Below are 9,935 nucleotides of genomic sequence, written 5' to 3' on the forward strand. Positions count from 1 at the left end.
TAAAGATTTATCATATTTTCACAATCAAAGTGATGATTTTTTTGTCCAAAACTTTAGTATCTTTATTTAGTCGGTAAAATTCATATTTTAACGTAAATCCCCTTCACTCCAATAGTATGTTTTTTCATCAAAAATATCCTCTTCAGCGGAAAAACATAAGAGGGGTCTGTGCAATTTGCTCCATGTTCTAATCGACAATTATTTACTTAAAAGGTTCCCTTCAAAGGAAAAACAACAAAAAACACTTCTATCGCATGAGAGCAGGAAGAAAGAAGCATTCCTCAATAGCTTTTCGCACAAGCTCTAATAGGACAATATGCTAGCATTTGTTTGTTTGAGACATCTAAAAGAAGGAAAATAGAAATTAGGCAGCAAAATATTATGCTGTAATTCACTTAACACTTTATCCAGTTATGGACAGCTAGGAATAATGATTGCATGATTTGATTCCCTCCAGACTGACTAATACATAACAAAGCAAACATCATTGAAAGGTAAACTCCTTCAAAATAATATTTTTGGACAATGCTTTTCAAGTTAGCAAACTTATATATGCAAATGTAGATGTCCTCTATTGTAACAACATACCGAGTAATGTCATCACAGGAATAGGTCCATTTCAAGTTATTAAAGAGCATTTATCATTTTCTTCATCTCAGCAGACCGCCTGGGATCTGGTTCTTCAATCGCTCTCTCAGTAAGTACTTGCTTGATACGACACATTGACTTCCTCACCTGATTTCACATAATAAATCAATAAAATGCATACGTGCCTTTTTGGTTCCCCATACACAGTTAACATTTGTATTTCACTGTTCAGGAAAAGAAGATAAGAGCAAGACCATGTGACTGTTCTATACCATTAATCCATGCAACTTTGGTCAACAAGAGCAACACAGCAACACGGTAAGGCAGAACAAGTGGAAAATGAGGTGATACCTTAGGTATGCGCTCTGGGTTAGGAAAACGCAGGTTCTGTGCATTAAGCATTTGACGCTGAGTCATCAACATGTTCTTCTCCTTTAACAGCACATACCACAACTTATGAAGGTCGTCCCAAGATTTCAGGCGCAGTTCAGAAGCCTTCCAACCCCGACCTAGCAACAAAAATTAAGAAATATAATAAAAAGAGACAGCTATTATATCAGAACAAATAATAGCACGACCTTCAAAGCTCAACAGAGAAAATCAAGAATTTTGGTTGTAATGAACAATTGTGGCTACTGCATGAAAATCAGTGTATTTGTTTACACCAAATCCAAATCCGTTATAAAATAAGAGGTGCATGATGCATACCATAAACAACAGGTTTGTCATCATCTGGGCTCCTGTCTGCCTCAAAGAACTCCTGAAGGGGATTGCGTACTTCTCTGCCACCAGCAGGAGCTGCAGTGGTATAATGTTTTGATCTAGCAGCAGCAGAAAAGAGTGTTCGTCCAAGCGTTCTAGACAAAAACATGGCTGCATTGCCAATCCATATTTATTTTATAATGTAAGAAACCAGAGGACAAGAAAATGTCATACAATGTTATCAAAATCAAATAAAATATTGCCTTAAATCACATTAACACGGATTTTCCCGACAATGTATCATTGAGTATGATCAAGTAACAGTTGAAAAATTCCATCATTTATGTAAACAGTGCGAAGAAAGTGCAACTCTGAAATGAAAATATCAATCTTAGCTTCCCTTATACCCATACGTGCAAGAACTGGGTTGGGTTGGGTTTACAGTCATACAGAGCTATCAATAAATGCTAGCAATCCCTTCAACTCTATCCCCACATAGGCCAAGGCCAACACCCAAAGTGAGATTAAGGTTAAATCACTGAAAAATGGAAAATTAGTATACGGAGGACACAGGCAACCCTAAAACAAAGTGAAAATGTTGATCAACTAAGTTTTCCACTTCATTACAAGTTCAATATTGTATTAGTACATAATCCAAAGATCCGAGACAAAAACTGATACAATGCACCCTCGAAGAGTGGAGAAATTCATATAATGAAGCAATTCTAGTAGAAAACACACACATAAAAGGCAAAAGAAAAGGCGGAAACACGTTAAATATTCAGAGTAAATAATATTTATCTTGAGGCACCCTGCCAAAATGTTGAATTGGCTTGTTGACAGTGAAATGGAACCTTCGTAATAGACAAAATTGATGATGGTGGAGGAAAAAAAAGTCTACTTAGAAATATTGAACATTAAACTGGATTCATAGTTCACATGAACATTGTATATACCTATATCAGCACCAATATCAATGTACGCGTACGGGTTAATTTGTGGTTACACCGGACGAAAAATATCTGTAGGCAAGCGAGATCTGGCAAAGAAACCGAAAAATGCTAGGATTACTAGACTACCAAATCTCATTTTGAAGGCAAAATGCTTTTGTATGATTCAGACCAAATATCGAACAGCTTGTGAGCAACATCAAATATATTGCAAAATGATAAAAAGTGAAACATTGTGGACAACAAATAAAGAAAAGCTTACAGAATGAAATTAGAGAGACAGAAAAAAAAAAATTCACAAAAGGGGGAAACAGATCCACAAAATGAAAATTAGAAAAATGAAAAAGAAAGCAAAACGGGAATGAGCAAAAAGTAAACCTGAAGAAGTGAAGATTAAAGTATTAAGATGAATTGATAGGAAAAGAAAAGGAAAGTTGAGGTCGTCGGGGTTTAAGGGTTTTTCAGAGAAGAGGAGGAACACGAAATATAGTTTGAGGGTTTATATTTGCAACGCTACGTTTAATTTCTCCCTTCCCTCTTCACTATTTTCCAATTTCTTCTTCATCAACTAACTCACTTCTAAGTAAGGAAAAAACGAAAATATAAATTAAATATTTAATAAAATGAAATTTTATTAATTGAAACTCAATTAAAAATTCAATTTTATCTTCAAGCCTTTAAATTATTATAAATAACTTTTTTAAGATTAGGAATACATCATTTTTTATTTAACATTTCTCAAATAGATTATACACTCACGAAGTATTTTAAATAGAAAAGGTTTCATCTATACTACTGTAAAAACATGCTTCTCTTTTTTATATACTTGTTTTTTCTTTTCAATTTTTTCTCTAAATATTTTTTAAACTAAAATAATTATTTTATTAATTCTACCTTTCAAGTAATTTTTATTTTAATTTAATAACTTTTTTATTTGATTGTTTTTCTTCTAAAATTTAATTATTATTTTAAATTAAAATAACTATTTATAATAAAATTATCTAAAAAAATAAAATTTAGTTATAATAAAATTGTAAAAATTATTTAAATTTACGTTTGTAATTATAATAATAATTTTATTATTGTTTGTAATTATAATAATAATTTCTTTAAACATGACCTTTTTAGAGTTGCAACGTGGCATTTGACAAGTTGTTAAATTTGAATAATATGGATTTCTGAAATATAGGATTTAGGGTTCGTTGTTGTTGAAGATTGGGAAACACGTGAAGTTTCGAAACAGGAAAGTGCGAAAGCAGAAGACGCAACAACGTCGATGGGTCATTCGTGTTCCTCTTCCACTTGTAATGATTGTGGAAGAAAACATTTGTGGTCAGTGAGCTCTTGTGGAGATGAGGGTGGAACAAGAATGATGCTTCGTTGATCTGTCGTTGTGGAGAAAAGTCTATGTTGAGGATTACAAAAACTAGTAAGAATCCAGGCAAACAATTCTGGGGTTGCCTTAGGTATAAGGTTGGAAGTGAAAATGATGGATGCAACTACTTCAGATGGTGCACTGATTGGGGAATTGAAGAAAGTGTTATCTGTGAGGTGTTGGAAGCAAATGATGAGAGGTTGGTGAAGAGTTTTGAAAATGAAAGTGATAAGAAGATAGTTGGTGTGCAGAAAGCTGTGATATGGGTCTTCAAAGCTGGATGGAATTTTTGGTTAGGGTTGTTAGTGTTCTATGTCTAATGAACATCCTTATAATTGCAATGTTGATGGGTAGGGCTTGATAATTTAGGTTTGTTTTGGTTTTAGTTGTATCAGTTTCAGATGTTTAATGAAGATGTATTAGTTGTATTATTCTGCAATATATTTATGTTTTCTACTATGAAGATGTATCATTTTCAAATGTTTGATGAAATGATAATTTGGAAAAATTGAGTTCAATTGTTGTCTCTGTTTTGGTTTCATTTTCATGTCAGCAGTTGCCCTATGTATAGCATAACATGTGCATAAAACCTGTAAAACAATTCTCAATAAAGGCTCCATCAACAGTTCAAAACACATAACTACAAACATACACAATGCATGAGTAAAATGATACTGCTATCTTGGGACCTGAATAAACAACTCAAAGAAGAAATCAACTAATGGCACAATGATGATAAATAATAAATTTTTAATTTACTTCCAATAAAGAAACTACGAATGTCGAACTCAAGATTTGTATATTAATACCAAAAAGTACTCATCCATTTCTCAAATAACTACCAATATATATGATACTTTGGCTATTACATACTGAAACATATACCATTGTTTATAACACATGTTTGTAACATGATAAACATCAAACTTTGCCCTATTACATTTGCTACTACTAAAACATCTAACATTCTTCAACTCTGAAGTGGTTCTGCTCCATCTGGTTGACCCTCAAGCAATGAACTGGGTTGTTGCTCTAACCTCCTTTTCTTCTTAGGACGACCAACCATCTGTCTTTTTTATGGAGGCATGACATCTAGAAATTGGGTTACCTCCCAGAGATTGTTTCCATTAATGGGATATATAATGGAGGAATAAATTTCTTCATACGTTGACTTTTTAAAGCATGCAAGTATGTAGTCCTTTGCATCTAAGTTGAGAAACCTCATTTACTGCTTCCACACATCAACACGAGGCCCCTCTCATTCCGGTGTATGTTCGATTCGTCCATGTGCCCCTTCCACTGGAAGCCTGCTAGGAGCCGCTCCTTGTCCGTGCTTCTTGCACCGGCGGTCACTCCCCGCCCTCGTTAGTGTCCGAGTGTCACATTCCCACCAACTTCCGCTTGGTTTGCCATCGAACCACACCGTACTGGGAGAGGCTAGGCTCTAATACCATTTGTAATGCCCCGACAACTCACACATTTTTCGGGAAAACTTCCCAGAAGGTCACCCATCCCTAAATTACTCCAAGCTAAGCACGCTTAACCATGGAGTTCTTATGGGTTAGGCTACCGAAAAGCAAGTGCATTTGTTGATATGAGTAGCCAAATTAGTTCCTTTAAGCTATCCTTCAACTGTATAGTCCCATACCTATACAGTCTTTAGATCCCTCTCATTCTGGTGTATGTTCGATTCGTCCATGTTCCCCTTCCACTGGAAGCCTTCCAGGAGCCGCTCCTTGCTACGTCTCGCACCTTCATCACTGCACTCTCACCGTTGCTCGCGAGAAAGGGAGAAGAGATAGGAAAGAAGCTTCGTTTCTGACTTGCGTTTCAGGAAAAGAAAACAAAACTAACTGAGCTCCTAAGAGGCGTGACCCCCTTCCAAAAGAATAAGAGCTGGACCCTTTATTGGATCCATGGATTTAAGCCCACACAAGCCCACTTTGAATCAGAATGAAAATCAATCTAGGCTTCTACAAAAACAGAGATTTACAGTCTGATTAAGGTTTTAATAAACCATAAACTTTTATCAACAAAACCCTAAACCTAATCAACCCCTGATTTACCAAAAATCCCAAAACCTTGATTCTGATGTTAATTATGACTAGATGAAAGCCTGATTTTATTATATCCTAAAAGAAATCTAAACCATTGGAAAGAGAATTCAATCACGTGAATTCTTATTCAAGAAGAATTTAAGGAATTCAATTAATTCTTGACAGAATTCAAAAAGTGAATTCTAAAGGCAAATTAATATAATAGTATTTAATGTTTAATAATTAAATATGGTATATTCATGATTTTAAAGCTTGTCAAGAATTCCAAGATCATGCAATTACAGTACAGAAATCTATGGACAACTTCTAAAATTAATTTACAATTAAACAAGTAATTAGATTAATACTCAAAATCAATATTATAATCACATTCATCATATAATAACATCAAGGTAAGCTTCCCATACCTTAGCCAATCAAAAAAATAAGTTTTCACCCTTTCTTTTACAGACTCTTCTTCTCTTCAGTTTCTCTGTCTAATGCTATCTTTTTCCTTCTCTCACAAAAGTAACATAACTCTTTTTATGTTTTCCTTTCTTTATAAATAAAACTTAAAGTAACTACTCTTTCTAAAATCTTTCATCCACTGTTCCTAAAATCTTTCAACCACTATTTAAAAAACATAACTACTACATCTTTTATTTTCTTTTTCTGCTTATTTTATTTAGTGTAAGTCTCTTTCCCTTAGCCAAAAAAATAAAACTTTAATAAAATAAGTTTTCTCCTAAACCTCTCTCTCTAGGATTTGAACCCCCGTCCATTCAACCTTACACACATCTCTACATACAAGCCAACACATCACATTGATGATTTCGAACATTATAATTGTAACAAACAAACAATAATTTATGCTGCATTTAAATTAACAAAATCATTAAATAACATAAACTTTTATGTTCTAATCAAGACTGGAACGCATAACCTTTTAACACGTCAAAGAGCTCTCCCCCATTGAGTTACATAATAACATGCAACTTTCATTAAAGTTACATCACTTTATTATTGCCTAGCCCTATATTTTCTCGGGTCTTACATTCACCCTACCTCAAAAAATTTTCGTCCTCGAAAATTGATCTATTCAACAAAAAGGTAAGGATATTCTTTCTTCATGAACTCTTCTAACTCCCAAGTCATCTCTTGCGTAACTTCATCCCAAAGCACCTTTACTGTACAAATGTCCTTGCCTCGTAACTTCTTGGTTTTCACATCTAATACTCGTACTGGTTCAGCCTCTAACAGGGGCTGTTTTCGAATCTCATGTAGTTCAAATGCAGTGTTATTTCATGTGACACCCGGGCACTGACGAGGGCGGGGAGTGATCGCCGGTGCAAGAGGCACGGGCAAGGCGCGGCTCCTGGAAGGCTTCCAGTAGAAGGGGCACATGGACGAATCGAACATACACTAGAATGAGAGGGATCTAGAGACTGTATAGGTATGAAACTTCAAGGACGAACCAAGCAGAAGTTAGTGGGCATGTGACACTCGGACACTAACGAGGGTGGGGAATGATTGCCGGTGCAAGAGGCACGGACAAGGAGCGGCTCCTGGAAGGCTTCTAGTGGAAGGGGCACATGGACGAATCGAACATACACCAGAATGAGAGGGATCTAGAGACTGTATAGGTATGAGACTATACAGTTGAAGGATAGCTTAAAAGAATTAATTTGGCTACTCATATCAACAAATGCATTTGCTTTTCGGTAGCATAACCCATAAGAACTCCATGGTTAAGCGTGTTTAGCTTGGAGTAATTTAGGGATGGGTGACCTTCTGGGAAGTTTTTCCAGAAAATGTGTGAGTGAGGACAAAGCACATTTGAAAACCTTGTGTTGATGTGTGGGGGCAGTCAATATTCCCTGTAAGTTGTCGGGGCATTACAATATCCACCACAAACTTGTCCCCACTTTGGGACACATGTCTAACTTCAAATAACCTTTGTGCAGACCAACTGTGAACATAAGCCAACATTAGTTATATGATACCTGGGATAACATAAACAAAGATATACATATCTCATAATACTTCGGAATCCAATTATTTATTAGTAATGCCTCCTTTTGTAGTCTACTCAATATTTTTGGGCAAATTGATGACTTAAATGACATTAACCTTGACCTATTAGTGGCCCATCTCTTCATCATGTATAGTCTGATTTCCTCCAATATTCTAATAATTGGTTTTGGTCTCGTATTTACCAAAATACTATTAAATGCTTCTGACATGTTATTTACCAAAGTATCACATTGAGCTGTGCTTGTGAACCTTGATCTGGACTAAAGCCTGCAATAAAGATGTATGTGCATACAATGAATATTTCATGTATGATCAGAAAGTAAAAGTTAAGTAAAACTGATGTAAACTGAGAGTGTCAAACCTTAGAGGAATAACTATTAAGTGTCGAAAAGCATCTTGGTTCACCTCTTTGATACTTCTCATCTCCTTCTCCCCTTTTTGTGGGTGGGTTGCTATAGCTGCTCTCCACATAAGCTTTTTCAGATTCTTTCCAGGAAATTTTTTTTTGAAGTTGGCATAAATGCCTTACACAAAATCTTTGTGCAACTCTAGGAACAACATCTTTTACAACTTGTAACAAACCCTGTGAATGAGTCATAAAAAAGTTACATGATATTGATTTAAAGTCATTTGTATAAGATAAAATACAATAACTATAATGGAATTTATCTTCTGTTGATCTGATATGATTGTAAGTGAAGAACACACCTGAGGTCTACCTAGGTCTTCAATCAGTAGCTCCATAAACCATGTCCAAGTTTCCTTGTTCTCAACTTCTACTATTGCATACGCCAGTGGCAACATTTGGTCGTTTGGATCTCGAGCCACAACAGTTAATAAGTCACCACGATGTCTGCCTTTCAAAAAGGCTCCATCAAGGCCAATGATTGGCCTGCATGAGACAAAGCTATCTTTGCATGCCTTTAGGCATGCGTAAAACCTCTAGAATATTGGTTTCCCATCATATGGCTCAACTTTCACCTTGATTATGAATCTAGGGTTTCTTGCTAATAATTCATGAGCATAATCATAAATTCTACTATATTGCTTAATGAAGGACCCTGCCACTTCGTCTGATGCATAGGCTTTGGCCCTGTAAGCCATATTCTTATATATTGCTATGTTCCATTTCCTAGTAATTTTATCTCTAATATCAACTCCCTTTACATTAGGATTCTTTCTGATTGTTTTTTCCAATTTTCTACTAAGCCATTTTGCATTGAATAGCCGCAACTTGTGTTCTCTATTGCATGTATGCCTGTCAACCACAGTCCTCAATTGCCATGACTTTACTGTATCCATGAAACCAAAATATGCCACCTATAGACATTCTCCTTTTGATCCCAAACATTTAACCCTTACTCTTTTGTTATCATTTTTAACAAGTTTTAAATTTTTCTCATTCTCTACTGCATAACTTTTGGTGGCATCAAGGATGTCTTCTTTATCCACGAAATAAGTGTAACACCCCGGCAACTTACAGGGACTATTGACTGCCCCCACACATCACCACGAGACTTTCCAGTGTGCTTTGTCCTCACTCGCACACTTTCCGGAAAAACTTCCCGGAAGGTCACCCATCCCAGAATTTCTCCAAGCTAAGCACGCTTAACCATGAAGTTCTTATGGGTTAGGCTTCCGAAAAGTAAATGCATTTTGGTGATATAGGTAGCCAAATCAATTCCTTTAAGCTATCTTTCAACTGTATAGTCCCATACCTATACAGTCTCCAGATCACTCTCATTCCGGTGTATGTTCGAGTCGTCCATGTGCCCCTTCCACTCGAAGCCTGCCAGGAGCCGCTCCTTGTCTGTGCCCCCTGCACCATGCCTCTTGCACCGGCGATCACTCCCCGAACCTCGTCAGTGCCCGGGTGTCACATGCCCACCAGCTTCCGTCTGGTTCGTCCTCGAACCACACCGTACTGGGAGAGGCTAGGCTCTGATACCATTTGTAACGCCCCGGCAACTTACAGGGACTGCTGACTGCCCCCACACATCAACACGAGGCTTTCCAGTGTGCTTTGTCCTCACTCACACACCTTCCGGGAAGTTTTCTCGGAAAGTGTGTGAGTGAGGACAAAACACACTGGAAAGCCTCGTGTTGATGTGTGGGAGCAATCAGCAGTCCCTGTAAGTTGCTGGGGCGTTACATCAAGCATATTTTTTGGCATAGTAAATGTAGAAAAAAGCCCATACCCCTCTTCATCTTCACTTTCTTCATCACTTATGTTAGGATAAGTTAAGTCCT

At 36.5% G+C, this 9,935-nt stretch overlaps 1 protein-coding gene across 2 annotated transcripts; it reads right to left on the reverse strand.

Annotated features, from left to right (window-relative positions):
- Positions 1-277: 277 nt before the first annotated feature.
- LOC106757207 (39S ribosomal protein L47, mitochondrial) lies at positions 278-2,799 on the reverse strand. Of its 2 annotated transcripts, XM_014639827.2 has the most exons (5): positions 2,619-2,799; positions 2,247-2,329; positions 1,297-1,461; positions 940-1,097; positions 278-735 (listed from the first exon to the last, which is right to left on the reverse strand). In XM_014639827.2, the coding sequence occupies exons 3-5, from the start codon at positions 1,457-1,459 to the stop codon at positions 628-630; spliced, it is 429 nt and encodes a 142-aa protein (XP_014495313.1). In that variant the 5' UTR covers positions 1,460-1,461; positions 2,247-2,329; positions 2,619-2,799; the 3' UTR covers positions 278-627. The 2 variants fall into 2 exon arrangements, with proteins under 2 accessions (XP_014495313.1, XP_014495314.1); XM_014639828.2 differs by lacking the exon at positions 2,247-2,329 and having other exon boundaries at positions 2,619-2,798.
- Positions 2,800-9,935: the final 7,136 nt, after the last annotated feature.

The sequence above is a fragment of the Vigna radiata genome, chromosome 3, assembly GCF_000741045.1.
Source record: "Vigna radiata var. radiata cultivar VC1973A chromosome 3, Vradiata_ver6, whole genome shotgun sequence".
Lineage (NCBI taxonomy): Eukaryota > Viridiplantae > Streptophyta > Magnoliopsida > Fabales > Fabaceae > Vigna > Vigna radiata.